General features: G+C 34.0%; 1 protein-coding gene across 2 annotated transcripts in view; it reads right to left on the reverse strand.

Moving 5' to 3' along the window:
• Positions 1 to 337: 337 nt before the first annotated feature.
• LOC100369742 (twitchin-like) overlaps positions 338 to 20285 on the reverse strand; it is a 117211-nt gene continuing 97263 nt past the window's right edge. For both annotated transcript variants that reach the window (XM_085507767.1, XM_085507766.1), the window contains 19 exons: positions 19472 to 19671; positions 18957 to 19094; positions 18021 to 18066; positions 17770 to 17844; positions 16901 to 17000; positions 16327 to 16444; positions 15468 to 15640; positions 14595 to 14637; positions 12480 to 12615; positions 10522 to 10705; positions 8413 to 8562; positions 7872 to 8024; positions 6473 to 6613; positions 5640 to 5765; positions 4842 to 5042; positions 4105 to 4269; positions 2472 to 2627; positions 1822 to 1983; positions 338 to 1147 (listed from right to left, as the gene is read on the reverse strand). In XM_085507767.1, coding sequence (XP_085363893.1) covers positions 1823 to 1983; positions 2472 to 2627; positions 4105 to 4269; positions 4842 to 5042; positions 5640 to 5765; positions 6473 to 6613; positions 7872 to 8024; positions 8413 to 8562; positions 10522 to 10705; positions 12480 to 12615; positions 14595 to 14637; positions 15468 to 15640; positions 16327 to 16444; positions 16901 to 17000; positions 17770 to 17844; positions 18021 to 18066; positions 18957 to 19094; positions 19472 to 19671 — 2466 coding nt within the window. In that variant the 3' untranslated portion in view covers positions 338 to 1147; position 1822. The remainder of the gene's footprint in view (positions 1148 to 1821; positions 1984 to 2471; positions 2628 to 4104; positions 4270 to 4841; positions 5043 to 5639; positions 5766 to 6472; positions 6614 to 7871; positions 8025 to 8412; positions 8563 to 10521; positions 10706 to 12479; positions 12616 to 14594; positions 14638 to 15467; positions 15641 to 16326; positions 16445 to 16900; positions 17001 to 17769; positions 17845 to 18020; positions 18067 to 18956; positions 19095 to 19471; positions 19672 to 20285) is intronic.

Consider the following 20285-nt stretch of genomic DNA (forward strand, 5'->3'; position numbering starts at 1 on the left):
CAAATACGTGAACCCCCGATCTAAAGAAGTACAACCCAGCCATGCATTGTAACTAGGCTAATATAGTTATCAAATTATTGAATTCACGGGTCAACGTGCATATAGAGCGGGTTCAAGCTCCCCGTGATGAAAAATATTACTAATTCTGTGTATACGTTGTCGCATGTTTTTCAATATTTCATATAGAGGATCTCCAATGATTGGTCGAGCGATATTAGATTTATTAAACAAATGTATTCTAATTATTTGTATGCATTGCATACCCATATTCGTTTGACTTAGTGATATACGCATGTCTCTCACACGGATCCATTGTCATAAAAACAGTTCACAAGCATCAATTTTTATAATTTTTATTATTAAGACAATGCTCGTGTAATGAAAGCAGACTGTATTGCACTACATACATAACTTAACATTGTTATTATACTTATAAAGTTAACTTATCGGTAAAAAAAAAAAGTGAAAAAAGTTCAACTAACTTCTTTGATTGGCACCCAACATTAAGTAAATTGTTTTCTAAGATTCTAAGTTTCAGTTTTGACAATTGTGTTCCAGTAAAACTGGAAAATGGTTGAAAAATTGGGTGCCTGTAAAACATCATTTATGCCATATTGACAATTACAAGGAATCAATGGTGATAGTTCAACATTCCGGTATCAGAACAACACAAAGTATGTAAATAATATACAATATAAACTACATCAGTCTATCTGTTAAATTCTGTATTGTGGCTTCTCCAAAGATTGAAAGTTTGTTTTTTGTGGACTATGGTTAAGCACATTTAATATAACACCTACAACTACAAAAACGAACTATTTTGACAGGCAGGTATTTCAATAGAGCACGAATTGTTAACAAAAGAAGTCCATATTCACCCTATACAGAATGTTTTACTAAATTACTATCTCTTTGCATACGAACTTTCATCGAAGCGATATACAACCAGCAATTTAGATTTTCTTAGTTTCTTTAGTTTTTTCTAGTTTTTTTAATGTAGCTTCCAATAGAGTTGACAAAATAAGACAACTGCTTTTCTTCCACCTTCTGTTCAGCCCAAAGTCCTTTGTAATGTGTTGACTTGTTTCATAAGCATCTTTCTTTGCCTTGTGCGTCTTCTATCAATCTTCTTAGGCTTAATTCTCAGCTGTTGAATAAAAAAGGGATGTTAAGGTAAACAGTATTTGAAATAATCCTCTGCTTTTGGTTCCTGCTAATAAAACAATGTCATTAATGTGAATTAATATTGAGACATGAATCAAGTGCATTAAGATTAATAGTCACTCTGAACACCCAGTTAGTCACTCAGTTAAACAGTAATACATGAGGGAAAATAATGAGTATGGGTACTGTGTCATTTAATTGCACTTAACAAAATACTCCAACAAGCATTCCAGCATAAATATTATGTAAATATCATACATATAAAACTCTGATATCAAAATGGCTACCTGAACAACCAGTCTAACAAAGCTAAATATCTATCTTTTTCACACAATAACTTTGCTCAATAACAGCTGACATAGTAGAGTAGTGAATTAATATCTTCCAGTCATATACCAGTGGTGTGTAAATTCAAGATCTGTATATTTTCACACTTTTATAAACACATTTTTTTTTAGTAACACATTTTGAGTATTATTTTAAAACACAATTATTTTATAATGAGTTATAGTAAGAAGTTCATGTATTAGCATAAGTGTCATTGAATACATATAGACAAGAAGATTATTTTCGGACCTAGAGAGAGAAAGAGCAAACATTAGACATGCTAGAGTGGGTGCAGTGATGTACAACATGAGATTAGCACTCGGAATGAACCTTATTTAGGTGGCTCTTCTTTAGCTTTTTTAGCTCCAAACCCTTTCCTAGCTCGCATTCCTTTAAACTGGGCTTGGATTTTCAGTGCTGCTTTCTCAGTTTCTGGATCATCCAAGTCAATGTCAATTTCTTCTTCTTCTGTTGGTGCTGGTTTTGGTGGTTCTACAATTGAATGCATTTGATGTGTGAGCAAAAAAGCTGTATGCTGTATGCTGCTGCTGCATTATAAGACAGGTATAGATATATCATGCTGGAACAGAAGGAGTAAACACACAGCAGCAAGTTTGTAAATATATTACTATTTTCTTGATTTTGTACCAGACGTTGACATATATTAGTTATGTTAGAAATATAGCTCAAACATTAAACTACTAATGGTAAAATCAGTGAAATCAATAAAAATATGTTTCTTGAATCACACCAATTTATCAAATATGAGTGGGATACTTTCAATGTAGAAAATAAGAAAGAGTGAATTAATACCTAGGTTAGAGAAAATAGAAGATTGAGAGATGGTAGGATGGAATAGGGCAGAACAGGATAGAGTAGGATAGGATAGGTGATGGAATCGTAACGTAGATATCCCTAAGAGTATTTGAATTATGATAGAAGTAGTCACAATGGCCACTGATTGGATGAATGAATTCAACCTTGTTTTGGAGGTTCTTCTGTGGCTTTCTTAGCTGCAGCACCTTTCCTAGCTTTGAAACCTTTGAACTGAGCTTGAATTTTCAGAGCTGCCTTTTCCGTCTCAGGATCATCCAAATCAATGTCTATTTCCTCTTCCTCTGCGGGTTTGGGTGGCGCTAAAATCAAATTAATTGATTGGGTGAATGTCATAAAATGTAACATTTAAGTGCATCAACTCAATTCAGGCTTGATCAAAACGTGCTAAAAAGAAGTGCAGAGAATGTGAAGTGCTAGAATAGAAAGATGTATTATGTTAATAAAACATGAAATTTCATAATAATAATTTCATATTGTCCTGCGATGGGGCTGTACTTTCAGTTGAAAAGCAGTATATACATAATCCACCAGATGGAGTTCCCAATGAGCCAACAAGTCATGAATTGGGCCCCTTTTGAGCAAACACTAAAGACAAGCAGCCTGTCGGCTGAGATAGCTCCGCTGTTAGCATGCACATTTCAATTAAAGAACTGAAGACATCATCAGAAAATGAACAATATGTATAGTATCAAAGCTATCGGACTTGCAGTTTTTAACAAGAAGTCGAAAATATCACTTTTTACCAAAAATGACAAAAATATTCACCAAAATTAGAGAATTGAAGATATCAACATGAAATGAACAAACCTAAGCAGTCTACCCAAGGTACAGGTACACCAAGTATCAAAGCATTCAGGCTTGTAGTTTTCAAGAAGAAGTCGAAAAAGTAAAACATTGACACGGACGACGGACAACGGACGACGACGACGGACAATCACTCATATGATAAGCTCCGCTCGACAAAGTCGACAGCGGAGCTAAAAAAGGGGTCTACAGTTTTCGCAAAATACTTTAAAGGGGTGTCTGTTTAAATAATGGTATTGCTTGAAGGAATGGTGACACAACCATATCATTTTCCCAGGATATTGCCCCCTCCACAAATGAAAATGCTACGATACTAAATATTGACACTTTCCTCACCAAAATGTGTGGGGATCTTTTGTTTTTACTAGGGTATAGCTATTTATTATTCACAGTACGGTGTATGACATTTAATTTCCGAAAGACAGTGAAACATTCAAATAGATGTAGCAGTACGTACTAACTATATACTCGTATAGTGCTTGGGTGCTTTTGAAATCAGAAAAAAACTGCACATGCTGAAGAAGAGATGTGAAGTGATTTACAGAGCGACTGAGCTTAAATTGCATCTTAAGTAATCAACAAACATGCATATCTGAAACAAGTGTATAGCAAGCTTTTTTAAACCAATTGTCGAAGCTCTAAATTGTCATAATGAATTTACACCTTTTTCAACAATGGGTTTAAATTATATGACCAGAATCTAAAAATATGATGACATGAATCAAAATATACCAGTGAAATGTGAGGACATATGTAAAGAGTCAGCTTTCGTATAGTAAATACAACCAAGACATCCACAAAACAAGACTATCAAGCCTATTTGTATTAGAATAAGTGCAACTTATTCTTCATTTTAGAGAAATCCTAGATTATTGTTTTTAGCTGACAATCTTCATTAATTCCAAAGCATAAATATATGTTTCAAGGATGTATATATTTGTCACAGACCACTATAAACATAAATAACTCAACCTTCTTGAGGTTTTTCCTCCTTAACTGTATCAGCATTTTTAGTTACAAAACCTTTCCTAGCTCTCATTCCTTTAAACTGGGCTTGAATTTTAAGTGCTGCCTTTTCTGTCTCTGGATCATCAAGATCAATGTCAATTTCTTCTGCTTCTGTTTGCTTTGATGAGTCTGCAGAATGTGTAATGGTAAATAACGACAGGATAGGTGTTTACAAGCAATCAGCACTGGTAAAAGAATCGTGTACAGCACCACCATGAACAAATAGTAATAATTCATCTCCAGCCAAGTGCAGTTTATTGCCGCATTGCTGTCACAGCTCATAGCTAAAGCAATAATACTGGTAGCTTTCATATGTTTTCGTAAGTTAATCAAAACCCATGCATAATATTGTTATCCATGAATTTTAGGTTTACTAATCGCCAGCTAAGGAAAAGGGAATATGGGTTTCATGCATTATTGGCAAGACCAGAGTCTGGGAAAGGAGCAAGAATGAGAAGCATGTCAGAAAATTTCCAAAAGAATTTCTCAAACAAAACCAAAAGCCTGTCCATAGATGTTTTTATAGCTACAAATTCTATCCCTGATAGTGTGTATCTCATTCTTGCACTGGGAGAAAATAAATAATTCAACTATAATTAAATATTAATGACAGTCATCTGAAATAAAATAAGAGTATTAGATAGAATGAACACTCGATCTGTTAGTTTAACTCCGCATCAGCATATAATAAAATTATGGACCTGGTTCTGGCTTGGGTTCTTCTTTTTGTTTTTCATCTTTCTTGGCTGCAAGATTTTTCCTTGCTTTCAAACCCTTGAAACTAGCTTGTATCTTAAGAGCTGCCTTTTCAGTTTCCGGGTCATCCAAATCTATATCTATCTCTTCCTCCTCAGGAGAAGATTTTGGTGGTTCAGGTTTAGGGGTTTCAGGCTTTTCAGGTGCTATACAATGGGACGGAAAGTTTAAACGAAAAATGTCATACAAGTTTTTTTTTATTTTGTTTATCAAATACTAGCAGTGAATGCCATAGAAATACGTTATCACATAGTTTGCCCAAGTGATTTAAGTATGCAACAGTTGTATATTCTATTGAAGATTTAACAGATACAAGTTGTTCTCCAAGCTTACTGTAAGACAATTAAAAAGTCATATTTTTACTTATTCTAGTCACTCTTCTGGTTATTATAATACTTGTTTTTGGTAATCATTAACTGTGTTTACATGATATTATGTTCAGCAGGGTTATATTAATATTACAAGTCATAGTCATATTAAGGTCAATATAATATAATTCAATAATCCTGAAATGAAGAATTATAGAACAGAAAATACAAGGAGAAGATGTTACACATCAGCCAGTCTGCAACAGTTTTCAATCTTTCCGCCCAACTGCAGTCAATATCTGCTGAACAGAAACCTGGTGCAATGGTTATCTTTGTTGTTGTTGAATAGTTAAAATCGTGCTACTTCAAAACCAGTGTTAGTGTCACACAATAACGTTTTCATATGTTGGTTATAACCGCAACATAACAATGCACCTTTAGCCTTGACTTCTCTTCTTGTTTTCATGCCTTTAAAGCTGGCTTGGATCTTTACTGCAGCTTTCTCTACATCAGGATCATCAAGATCAATGTCAATTTCCTCATCTTGTGTAGTTTCAACTACTGTATAACAAGAGAGATTTACATCATGACATTAATACATCATGCCCGGAAAGATCTTGTGGAATCCAATCAATACATTTACTCTCAAGGATGAATGTCTGTTAGTTGGCAGTTGCTTTGATGCCAATTCCATATTATTTCTGCCTTTTATTTGGTATACTTGTATTTGGCTGAACAGTATATGTACACAGATCCAACATTATTATTTTGAATGATTGAGCTTAATTGATGAGCCCTTAAGCAGTATTGAATAACATGTAGTGACGGTAGAAGCATTAATATTACCAGCAAAGCTAGTAAATTAGTAACAGCTTATGATGATGATGTAAACCCTCTGATGCCATAGCGTTCAATTGACACATGAAATTAGTGTCAGATTCTTCAGCTGACAGTTCACAGCGACCACTCTGCGCTGAAGTGATGATGGTTAATAGCTGCTACTTCAGATGAAACTGGTATCGTCATGATTTTGTTAGTTCCCGACTTTCAAGAATGTTAGCAGAGATGATGAACTTTTAGACTGCGGATTATAGATAAAGGCGGAAAGAAGCTGTTAATTTTGCTGTTTCTATAATGATGATGATGATGATGGTTGACACCTGCATTGTAGGCATTCGAATTAGCTTAAGCTAGTGAGTACGAAACAATGATTATTAGATACAGCTTTTAGTTTAATTTTGATAACTAGAAAATAAATCTATTTTAACCTGTAACAGTTTTACTTTTTTCCTCTTTAATGTGTCTACGTGCTTTCAACCCTTTGAAACCTGCTTGGATCTTAACAGCTGCTGCTTCTACTTCCGGGTCATCCAGATCAATATCAATCACTTCTTCTTCTGAAGCTTCAACTGTAATATATACGTTGTAAAATTTGGAAGCTGACATTGAGTCTCTGTTAATCAGTTTTAGATTTGCTGTTGAAGTTAGAGTTCTGCGGCTTGATCACACACATGCTGATGGATTGATTATGGAGATATCCTGTTACTGTAATTCACAATAGTGCTTTATCCAAGTATTATTTTCTTCCCATAAATACACATTACTGTTAGATCAGAAAGATGTCTCCAGATTCCTAATACATATAGTTCCACGGCAGGTTGTTAGTAGATTGGTATTTTAGTATCTTGTAGTCAGTTCACTCAACTCAACTCAATAACAAGGCAATGCAGTAGTTCATTAGAATACACTCATCACATGATCTAGTGCTTTGTTTATTTCTTTCCAGAATAAACATGATGGATGTCATTTTCAAGAAGTTAATATTGGGCTACTGTTACTGTACAACTGCAGTAGTGTTAGTTTTGTACATTAGTTATGCTGATCCTCATGGATTGTTTCTGCTCTAAAAATGCATGGCATCAGGAAATAAAATCTCAATTAGACATGCCATGTCGATAAACAATTCCAGTACGCTGTTATATTCAAGGTTTCTCATTTTATTTTCTGGGGATACCTTCTCAACAGCAAAGTTGTGACAGTATGTTATCTGCAAGTTCTGACCAGAATATATATGTCATACTTTTGACATTGTGTCATATATGTAAGTAGTTAGCATGTGTGAACATTCTAGGACTGATAAGGTAAGTGAGGGCGCCCATTACAGCTGACATAAATACAGAGTTATGAGCTACATTTTCATAAAACTGGATAATTCGGGCCCCTGGGTGTTAAACCCGCAAGGATGACATTAATACAATACATTAACCAATGCACTTATAGATGGTTATGTTTACTGATAATGTGACTGGCTCTATACTAGGTATTCAAAATCTATTATTCAGAACCAGGTAATTATGGTAAGATGTATTAATAGGTGTAGGTATAGGTTTTTTTAGATTTGAATGAGATTAATGTATATCAAAAGATCCATATATAATACGAATCATATTGATCTGAGTAAGCTGTGTGGTGTACTAGTCAGTTGTTGTTATTTGATTATTTTGTGAACTGTTTTGTGTTCTTAGATTTTTCTATGCGAGATCTATGATTGGGTATGTTATTTCTACTTCACACTTGCACCCAATTTAGACCACATAACTATTGTTATTTTAGTAATTATTCAACATGATTAGCTGTTTATGACTGGAGACTGGAAGCTATTTTAACCTTTAACAACTTTACTTTTTTCTTCTTTAATTTGTTTACGTGCTTTCAATCCTTTAAACCCTGCTTGGATCTTGACAGCAGCTGCTTCTACTTCCGGGTCATCCAGGTCAATATCAATTTCCTCTTCAACTTCAACTTTTTTTGTGACGACAACTGTTACAGCACCATCAAAAATATAGAACAACAATTCAAGCTCGTGGCCACACTCCAACTTTAAAACGACCGAGCAACACTATGAAAACTAGTATGTAGTAAAGTGTGCTCTTGTGTCAGAATTGTTCAACAAAATCAGTTCATAATTCAAATCGTTCATAAAATAAAGAAAAAGTTTGTATATACATTTCTCTTGCTAATTATTATACTGTGGATTGCAACTTTAAGTTCAACAACAACTGAATATAAAAAATAACTATTTTACACAAAAGCAATCCCCCCACATGTAAACATATATAATTCTACTTTCTATGTTGTTTGCTTTCTTTCAACATACCTCACATAACACCTGCAAAGAAAATGGAGAGATTAAAATGCTAATGTTCACCTTCCGTCTCTTTTTGCTGTCTGTGTTTCTTGGCTTGGAATCCTCTGTAACTGGCTTGAATTTTAATGGCAGCTTTCTTTGTCTCTGGGTCATCTAAATCAATGTCAATTTCTTCTAAACCAAATTTGATTTTAGTTCTTGGATCAACAGCTACAAGAAAAGTTATGTGATATTTGCCTTCAAGACTATGTAAACATTGCATTTTTTTCACTCTACAATATATATATGTAGCTGAGATTTGAAAGTGAAATTAAAAAAACTACAAAACTCCATACCACAGCATGGTATATACTACAAAACTCCATACCACAGCATCATATATACTACAAAACTCCATACCACTACATGGTATAAACTACAAAACTTTATACCACTACATGGTATAAACTACAAAACTTTATACCACTACATGGTATATACAACAAAACTCCATACCACTACATGGTATATACTACAAAACTCCATACCACTACATGGTATATACAACAAAACTCCATACCACTACATGGTATATACTACAAAACTCCATACCACTACATGGTAGATACAACAAAACTCCATACCACTACATGGTATATACAACAAAACTTCATACCACTACATGGTATATACTACAAAACTCCATACCACTACATGGTATATACAACAAAACTCCATACCACTCCATTGTATATACTACAAAACTCCATACCACTACATGGTACATACAACAAAACTCCATACCACTACATGGTATATACAACAAAACTCCATACCACTACATGGTATATACAACAAAACTCCATACCACTACATGGTATATACAACAAAACTCCATACCACTACATGGTATATACAACAAAACTCCATACCACTACATGGTATATACAACAAAACTCCATACCACTACATGGTATATACAACAAAACTTCATATCACTACATGGTATATACTACAAAACTCCATACCACTACATGGTATATACAACAAAACTCCATACCACTCCATTGTATATACTACAAAACTTCATACCACTACATGGTATATACTACAAAACTCCATACCACTACATGGTATATTCAACAAAACTCCATACCACTACATGGTATATACTACAAAACTCCATACCACTACATGGTATATACAACAAAACTCCATACCACAACATGGTATATACAACAAAACTCCATACCACTTCATGGTATATACTACAAAACTTCATACCACTACATGGTATATACAACAAAACTCCATACCACTACATGGCATATACTACAAAACTTCATACCACTACATGGTAGATACAACAAAACTCCATACCACTACATGGTATATACTACAAAACTTCATGCCACTACATGGTATATACAACAAAACTCCATACCACTACATGGTATATACAACAAAACTCCATACCACTACATGGTATATACTACAAAACTTCATACCACTACATGGTATATACTACAAAACTTCATACCACTACATGGTATATACTACAAAACTCCATACCACTACATGGTATATACAACAAAACTCCATACCACTACATGGTATATACAACAAAACTCCATACCACTACATGGCATATACAACAAAACTTCATACCACTACATGGCATATACAACAAAACTCCATACCACTACATGGCATATACAACAAAACTCCATACCACTACATGGTATGTACAACAAAACTCCATACCACTACATGGTATATACAACAAAACTCCATACCACTACATGGTATATACTACAAAACTTCATACCACTACATGGTATATACAACAAAACTCCATACCACTACATGGTATATACTACAAAACTTTATACCACTACATGGTATATACTACAAAACTCCATACCACTACATGGTATATACCACAAAACTTCATACCACTACATGGTACATGGTATATACTTTTTCAAAAATCAGTATTTATAAATACTGACTTGAAAGTCAATTGCCATTGTTTACAGTTACAGTCCCTTGTCAGGGAAGTAGCACATATTTTTTTTAATGGAATAGCATGACATGGGTTAGCAAAACAAGATTTGTTGGACCTCCGTCCTTTTCCAGGTGTTATATAATCTACAGTTACCAATCTAAGAATCTAAAACTAATACTTACTATCAACTTGTACAGTGCATTCTGTTATGTCCTGTCCTGCTGAATTAACAGCAAGACACTTATATTTACCACCCATCTCAGGCGTCAATTTATCTATTTCTAGTGAACACATTCCTAACATATAGCCTATCTTATAACTGCCGTCAGTACGACTGATCTCTTTATCTTTGTGCATCCATGTAACCTGTGGGACAAAATATTGAAGATGTTCATTAATCAATCATATGCTACAACTGTGTGTATGACTATTATGTAGATCATTAGACACAGCTGCATAACCTCAAACTCATTATCATGCACAGAGCATTGCTATTCGAATGGTTACAGTTTCTATATTTCAATATTTCAGATTCTATATTTCAATATATGGGAAAATATATTCAGTATTTGGGCTAACTATTCATTTGTATATTTAATTTTATTGTATATTTTTTATTTATTTTCAACCTGGCATACTGACTGATCAATTAAACCAATCAAACATGCTAGAAATGTATGTCATTTCATAATAACATTATACAGCATCATAAGAATCCCAGATAAATATTCACTACTATAACCTTATGAGAACAACCCCCATTCCCCCCATAACAACTGGCCAAATTCACAACAAGCAGCCTCTCGGCTGAGATACCTCCGCTGTTAGCAATGCACATTTCAATTAAAGAACAGAAGATATCATTAGAAAATGAACAATATGCATAGTATCAATGCAATGGGACTTGCTGTTTTCAACAAGAATTCAAAAATATCACTTTTCACCAAAGTGACAAAAATATTCATCAAAATTGGAGAATTGAAGATATCATCATACAAATGAACAACTTTGAGAGTGGCCCACATGTAGTACCTATATATGTAATATTAAAGCAATTGGACTTGTGGTTTTTAACAAGAAGTTGAAAATATCACTTTTTACCAAAAATGACAAAAATATTCATCACAATTAGAAAATTGAAGATATCATGGAATGAACAAATTTGAGAGTGGTTCACATGTAGTACCTATATATGTAATATCAAAGCAATTGGACTTGCGGTTTTTAACAAGAAGTTGAAAATATCACTTTTTACCAAAAATGACAAAAATATTCATCACAATTAGAAAATTGAAGATATCATGGAATGAACAAATTTGAGAGTGGTTCACATGTAGTACCTATATATGTAATATCAAAGCAATTGGACTTGCGTTTTTTAACAAGAAGTTGAAAATATCACTTTTTACCAAAAATATTCATTTAAATTAGAGAATTGAAGATATCATCATACAAATGAACAAATTTGAGAGTGGTCCACATGTAGTACCTATATATCATATGTAATATCAAAGCAATTGGACTTGTGGTTTTTAACAAGAAGTTGAAAATATCACTTTTTACCAAAAATGACAAAAATATTCATCACAATTAGAGAATTGAAGATATCATGGAATGAACAAATTTGAGAGTGGTTCACATGTAGTACCTATATACGTAATATCAAAGCAATTGGACTTGCGGTTTTTAACAAAAAGTTGAAAATATCACTTTTTACCAAAAATGACAAAAATATTCACCAAAATTAGAGAATTGAAAATAAGATCATGAAATGAACAAATCTGAGATACCCAAGGTACATATACACCAAGTATCAAAGCATTCAGGCTTGTAGTTTTCAAGAAGAAGTCGAAAAAGTAAAACATTGGCACGGACGACGGACAATCACTCATATGATAAGCTCCACTCGACAAAGTCGACAGCGGAGCTAACAAAAAGTTATTTGGCAAAATTAGAGTACCGGTACCGGTAGTATACATAGTTTGCAGAGGTAGAAAATTGAACAGTGCATACTATTGCCACATATTTGGAATGTTAATTAAAAACTTCATTTACTTTATCCATGGGAACCAATAGTTATGCATGTAAATTCAAGGTAGACTACTAAAACAGTGGCGTTAGTATGACACTGGATACCTACTTTCGGTTCTGGATGTCCAGAGACTATACAAGTTAATTTTGCACTCTCAGATAGCTGTATCCGACGAGATCGTAAGATAAATGTAAACATTGGAGCTACATCTGGTTTGGCTTCAACAACTGGGATATAGGTTTTTCTGTTATATGCATAAAAAATGAAATGTTATTATCGAAATTACAGGCAGATATTCAAACATATAAACATGAAACACAAAATTTGAAATGTGCCTTGCCACTGTAAGTAGATGCACTCCCTTTTTATGCCATGTCTTACTGACCCAAAATCATTGTACATGTTGACAATTTGAATTAACCAATCAATAACATTCCTAATATGAATTAACCAATCAAAGACATTCCTAATTTGAATTAACTAATCAAAGACATTCCTAATATGTCACACTCTCTGACAGAGCACTTCTGTGATATCAAAATGATGTAGATGGTGTAAGTAATGTCCGTCAAATAGGCAACTTGATTTGTGTAATCGTTTGTTATACAGAATATAATGACTATTGTCTGATAAATAACATTATAACATTATTTTTTTAGTGACTGATAAATTCAGAACAATCAAACAATCAAAACAACAAGTCATTGTCAATGACACGTCCCCGTTCCGTTCATATTTGAGTGACATATACATTCAAAGCAGATCATGACCGAAATGCACCTGCATATGTACAACACATTGTGCTAAATCTGAACAAAATCCATCCATGCATGACTGAGATCCGGTTCTGGAATTGTGAAAATACGTGATTTTGATGCATTTTCGGCCTTAAAATGGCCATCATTTCGCTATTGTTAAGCAGATCATGAAACAAAGGCACATATCTATTTGTGACATGATGTACCATGTGTGTGTGAAGTTTGAACTTGATCAATCCAGACATGTCTTGGATACGGATCCAGAACTGAATTCTTTAACAAAATGGCCGCCAGTCGGCCATTTCAAACTTGATCCGAAAAAAAAAAGACGTGCATCAAGGTCCTATTATGTTTAATGTATGTACCAAATTTGAACAAAATCCATCCATGCATAACTGAGATACGGGTCCGGAATGGTGAAAATGTGCGATTTCAATGCATTTTCGGCCTTAAAGCGGCCTCCATTTGGCTATCGTTAATGAGATCATGAAACAAATGCACATACATATTTGTGACATGATGTACCTTGTGTGTGTGAAGTTTGAACTCGATCAATCCAAGCATGTCTCGGATACGGATCCAGAACTGAATTCTTTAAAACAAAATGGCCGCCAGTCGGCTATTTCGAACTTGATCCGGAGAAAAAAATGACGTGCATCAAGGTCCTATTATGTTTAATGTATGTACCAAATTTGAATGAAATCCATCCATGCATAACTGAGATCCGTGTCCGGAATGGTGAAAATGTGCGATTTCAATGCATTTTCGGCCTTAAAGTGGCCGCCATTTGGCTATCGTTAATGAGATCATGAAACAAATGCACATACATATTTGTGACATGATGTACCTTGTGTGTGTGAAGTTTGAACTCGATCAATCCAAGCATGTCTCAGATACAGATCCAGAACTGAATTCTTTAAAACAAAATGGCCGCCAGTCGGCTATTTCGAACCCGATCCAAAAAAAAAAAAGACGTGCATCAAGGTCCTATTATGTTTAATGTATGTACCAAATTTAAACAAAATCTGTCCATGCATAACTGAGATCCGGGTCCGGAATGGTGAAAATGTGCGATTTTGATGCATTTTCGGCCTTAAAATGGCCGCTATTTGGCTATCGTTAATCGGATCATGAAAAAAATGCATGTGCATATGTCCCATATAATGTGTGATGTATGAGTGAAGTTTGAACTTAATCGGTCCATGCATGTTCGAGATACAGGTGATCACGGACGCACGGACGCACGGACGGACGGACGCACACAGGGCAAACCATAAGTCCCCGTTTTCGGACTACGTCCGAACGGGGACTAATTAAAAGATCAATTTAAGACCCAAATGCATATCAAATGTGCCTTGTCACTATAGGAACAATTTATAGGAGTGATGTACGTGTATTCTAGGGCATCTTTACAATAGTTATTAACAAGAAAAACATATTGAAATTTTAAATTGAAAAAATTTACCTAATTACTTTCTTTTCATATTTAATTCGCTTGCTCGGGTCAGCTGTAAAAGGAAACAAGTTGGGAAAATGGATGAGACCAAATCGTGTTGTAATACATGTTCTATTTGTGAAACTGGCAACAAGGTATACAAATTCAGCATTGACTTGGCAATGTTGACAATGTTCACTGCTTTACAACATTGTGTTGAATATTCCCTGTATGGCACAATACTTTAAGCATTTTTCTTCTAAAACTGTACATTTCAGGCAGATTAAGAACATAAAAAACACACACACAGTATTTAAACTCATGACCCTGGCAAAGCACCTTACTTCTGTGAGTAGATATGGAAACACCATAATGCTTTCAGATGAAAGAGCTAAAAACATTATAATATAGGGCATGATTTATCGATGAATAAACAAGCAATCTGGTGGTCAAAATAGCTCAGCTGTTTCTGCAGATGAGTGCAATGATAAAGGAATGTATGGTTACAAGAACATCATAGTGGGGAAACAAACGACTGTGTGGCTGTGTTTGTTTTGGCCAAAAAATAGAGAATTAAAGATGTCGTAACAAAATAACCCAAGGTATCTACATACCAAGTATCGGAGCAATTGATCCGATAGTTTTTGAGAAGAAGTCGCAAATGCGATGATGGACAATCAGCTATATGAACAGCTCATCTCTGTCATCTTTGATGACAGTGAAAATAAAAACGCAACTACCACAGCAGTATTTGTTAGATGAAATAATGAGTGCACCTTGGGTTGAGCTATACATAGTTTGTAGCTGAAACATCGCTTTTGAAGTAAATGAAAATCAGAAAAAGTTATCCACATTTCTTCTTTATTGCAAATGTATATGTAATGAATCATAAATGTCACTTACGTTCCACCTGTAATTTGGCTGTACAGCTAATATTACCATAGGAGTTTTCTGCTTTCACAGTATACTCCCCGGCATCATCTTCAAGACATCTACCAACTTGAAGCTTATAATTGATATCATCATATTTGGCTTTATGTTTTAGACCTTGCACAAGTTCTTTGGTTTCTTTAAACCTGCAAAATAAACAAATTACATGGGATGATCATAACATTTTTGGAGATTTAGATATATGGTATTAGAATATTATATTGAGAACAGTAGATTACTGTTGGTGACATTCAGTAACATGACCACAAATTTATATCTATACTGAGGACTTGTGATGAAAGATTACCAGTTATGGCGATGTTCAGGTTCAATGGCAATGGGCACATAGAAATGTAATTCTTAAAAAATTATATTATTATTATATACCCATATATGGTATCATTTTAAACAAATAACAATGGATTACCAAATATGGTGTCATTGGATGTATTATGCAAAGCAGGTCACCTGATCTAGATTAAGTGAGAAGGAACGCACTTGATAATAAGACCATTGCATTTACATGCAAAATTGCCCAATCAATTGGTTTGCTATATTAAGATCAGGTAAATAGGAGCACTCAATCATGTGATGATAGACCTTGCAGGGTCAAATAAGTATTAATAAAGTTTGCCTATTCTCAACAACAAAAATATTCATTATCATAAATGAGGTAATTCTTAACAAACTACTATATATGGATATATGGTGCCATAATGATGGCCATTGTGACAAAAATAGGTTACTACCATGTACAGTGTCATTCTGAACAAATAATTATCATGTTTGATACATGACATTATCAATATAAGAGATTCAATTCTTAACTAACCATGAAACTGTTGGTGCAGTTCCTGCAGCAATAACGCATTCAAACAGAGCATTGCTGAACTCTCTAACATGCAAATTACGAGGTTTCTGGATTAATCTTGGAGCAGCATCACGTTTGCCTGCAGATAAAAAAAAATAGAATTAATTTATAATTAGTTTACCTGTTTGAAATTCACTGCATCTGATGGTGAGATATACAATTTGGGGGTTGTTTGTCAGTTTTTATGTGGGTTATTTTTCTAGATTTTATTGAAAGTTTGACAATAATCAGTACTAACTTATATGCCCAAAATGCAACTTTGCCAAGAAAAATTTTGCCAAATTCCAAATTTATGGAATGAGGTTTAAGTAAATATTATTAAATCAAATCATTTCCAGTATTGAAAATGTTACAATTCACTATAAACCTCCACTGTACGAAAACCAACAACTTTTGGTAGGCAGGGAGTCACCGTGAAATATATTTATCACAGACACCAACAATCATGTTGCAGCAATTTCTGGTGCAGATAATCTAACAGTTCATAGTAATATTTATGTTAGTGTCAGTTCAGAGTGAATAATGATAAACTTACTCATGCTTCTTTCAGTCAATTCATCTCCTTCAATTGGTCTTATCTTTTTCAAGGATCCCATACTTGACAACCGACCAATTGGTATCAATGATGTACCAGTCTAACATTAAAAAAATATAGTGCAACAATTAAACCCTTGCTCTTGTATACTTGTACTTTTTGTTCTAGAGTCAACCTATGTTTTTATACCAAATTTCAATATATATCTTATTTATTCATGCCAATCACCAACATTTATCTTGGTTTGGATTTTATAGTGATAATAATATATCCAAGTTTGAAGATGACTAGATAACATATTTTCAGTTAATTAGAACCACAAAGAAAAATTGTAAGCCACATTTTCACACACATACATGGAAAAATATGAAAATGTTCATACTGGACGACTTTTACATATCTAAATGCCTGAGTGAAAACAATAACTGACACTACTTTTCTCATCTATGCATATTAACCAAGATATGAAATGAGTGAGAACTACTATATGACTCATTGAATTGTAAAATGAAGTTAAGCTTAGTTTGGATACTAAAAGCTTATTTCAATACACATAACCCATATGCTATAGGTTGAGATTTCTGAAGATATATGGTACTATGAAAACTAACTTTCTAAAATTGCCTGAAATACATTTTTTGGAAGATCAAATCGAAATCTATACAGGGCAACTATATCTACAGTTTAACTATATATATAAGTATGATAGCAAACGGCTGAATTTTATTTGAGTTATCAAGCCTACAAGAAAAGTTTATGATGCCAGACGACAGACATTTTGCCACTTTCCCTTCACTTCATTACTGACAAACCAATAAAAAGAAAATTACTAAATTGCAGAGGTGAGGTTAAAAACTGCCATTACTCACATTCCACTTGTAGTTTAGAAGAATTTCTCTGTGTCTTTCTGTAGATATTTTAATACTACCACCTTGGCTAGGATCCTGTAAAACAAAGTTGAAAGAATGGTGGCACCATAAAAGTGCATCCATTAATATTATCTCAAATGGGAGTTCAAAACAAATTTTGAAAGCTGTATTTTACTTATACCAGGCAAGTAACATCAATGGCCTTTATTTGGAAAACAAATTAATTGACTGTTTTCAGAGAAAGAACTTACCAGAAGCCATTGGTGTTCTAATGCATCCACAGCTGTCATACGCTCACTATTGAAAGAATACAAAACATTTATTAACAAACTGATAACTGAAAACATATGCTCATAAATTATACACAGACATAAGAACAAAACTTTCGTCAATCTTTTCACAGAAAATTTACAATTTTGATGTTTAAAAACATACTTAATTACATCAGGAAGGCAAAATGACAAACATTAAAAGAAGTCAATTATTTCATTAAAACATTATCAGCTATTAGAGACAAAAACAACCGGTGAGATGATTCTTTTCTTTTTCTAGAGATGTTTATTTGTTACCATTATACCGATACATGTTATTTTAATACATGTATCCACTCAAATAGAATTTTTTATTTTTCTATTCATCTATAATACCCTATCTGAATTTTAATGCTGCGTTTGCTCTATTAGAAGCATGCAAGAGTGAGCTTACGCCACCGTTTTTAAAATAAGATCAACATGTGCAGGCAATGAGACCCTATAAGATGTCCAATTTAAAACAAAATCTGCATTTAAATATACCATTAATGGTGGTATATTTAACTTGAAGGTTCTGATTCATTATGACACTCATAGTATATAAACCACATGTGTGAGGAGTAAGTGGTTTATGTGCTGTAAACATCAAGTTACCATGATTTAATTAATAATTTGTACCATGGGTGTCAGAAATTTGGAGATTTTGGTAATCAAACTTAGTCTGTAGTCAATTTGATGCATATTCTGAGTTGATCTCATACCATTCCATAAACAGGTTATATAACCATAAAAATTCAAGAACACCAATTGGCAAAATCAAGACAGCTATGGTACAATGCCATTGACTTCAAATGCTGCCCATAATGAGTGTTAATCCTCATATATTGGTTGGTTTACAGACTGAGTATGAAAGACTCGTCGGAATGGGTTACTTACTGCTTGTCTGCAACTAAGAGCTTCTTGATGAAATCTTTAGCCCCATCAGAGATTCCCTTGAATGAATCACTATCAAATGTCCAATCACAACGCTTGACTCTTCCTTTGTCTCCACCAAATGGATGTTTTCCACTCAACCTGAAATTAGTTTTCCATTTACTTTGTACTAAGTGTAATATGTGTTGATATTTTTTACACCTATGTACAAACATTTGAATGTGGCATAGATATCTATAACGATTCATTACATTTGTGACACATTCTTTTCTATCATATGTAAATACAGAGCTTGAACTTTATAGAGACATCAAGACATTGGTGTTCTTCGATATTATGCACTCCTAATACTAAGGTTCAAGCTCTGCAACATTGTATCACATGACAGGAATAAAATATTGCCCTGAAGCCTGAAGCACAAGACAACCAGGCAACTTGTACAATGAAGACAAGTTTGTGACGACAAACTATGTCATATTTAGATTATTTGTAAATATCATATTAGTCATTAAACTTACAACATATAACAAAGCACTCCAACTGTCCACATATCAGTTGTAAAACCAACTGAATCTTTGTTTAAAACTTCTGGTGCTACGAAGTCAGGTGACCCAAATACCATCTTGGCTTTCTGTTCCGGATCAATCTTGGTTGCCATTCCAAAATCAATTAGTTTTACATTGGAACCTTTCTTGCTCTCATACAGAACATTCTCTGGCTGTAATCAAGAATTCAACTCAAGGTGAATAATTTTCTACATACAATTAGGACAACTCACAAAAATATTTTCCATATATTATTACATTAAAATCATCAAGTATTGTTTGTTATAACAAGAAAATGCCTAAATTCGTTTTTTGATGCATATTTTAAACCAATTGATGGTCTTTAATTCTCATCTGACACCTAAATTAGAATACTGACTGCAGTATTTTCAATATTTGTCACCATATTTCATGGCTATTGTATTTAGGCAATAATGATTTAAATACAGTAATGCCCCAAAACATCGCCCTGTTCTGAAGCCAGTACTCCCCAAAATATGACCTGTTCTGAAGCCAGTACTCCCCAAAACATCGCCCTGTTTTGAAGCCAGTACTCCCCAAAACATCGCCCTGTTCTGAAGCCAGTACTCCCCAAAGCATCACCCTGTTTTGAAGCCAGTACTCCCCAAAATATGACCTGTTCTGAAGCCAGTACTCCCCAAAATATCGTCCTGTTTTGAAGCCAGTACTCCCCAAAACATCGCCCTGTTTTGAAGCCAGTACTCCCCAAAACATCGCCCTGTTCTGAAGCCAGTACTCCCCAAAACATCGCCCTGTTTTGAAGCCA

The sequence above is a fragment of the Saccoglossus kowalevskii genome, chromosome 14 (genome assembly GCF_978046115.1).
Source record: "Saccoglossus kowalevskii chromosome 14, keSacKowa6.1, whole genome shotgun sequence".
In the NCBI taxonomy this organism is placed as follows: Eukaryota; Metazoa; Hemichordata; class Enteropneusta; family Harrimaniidae; genus Saccoglossus; species Saccoglossus kowalevskii.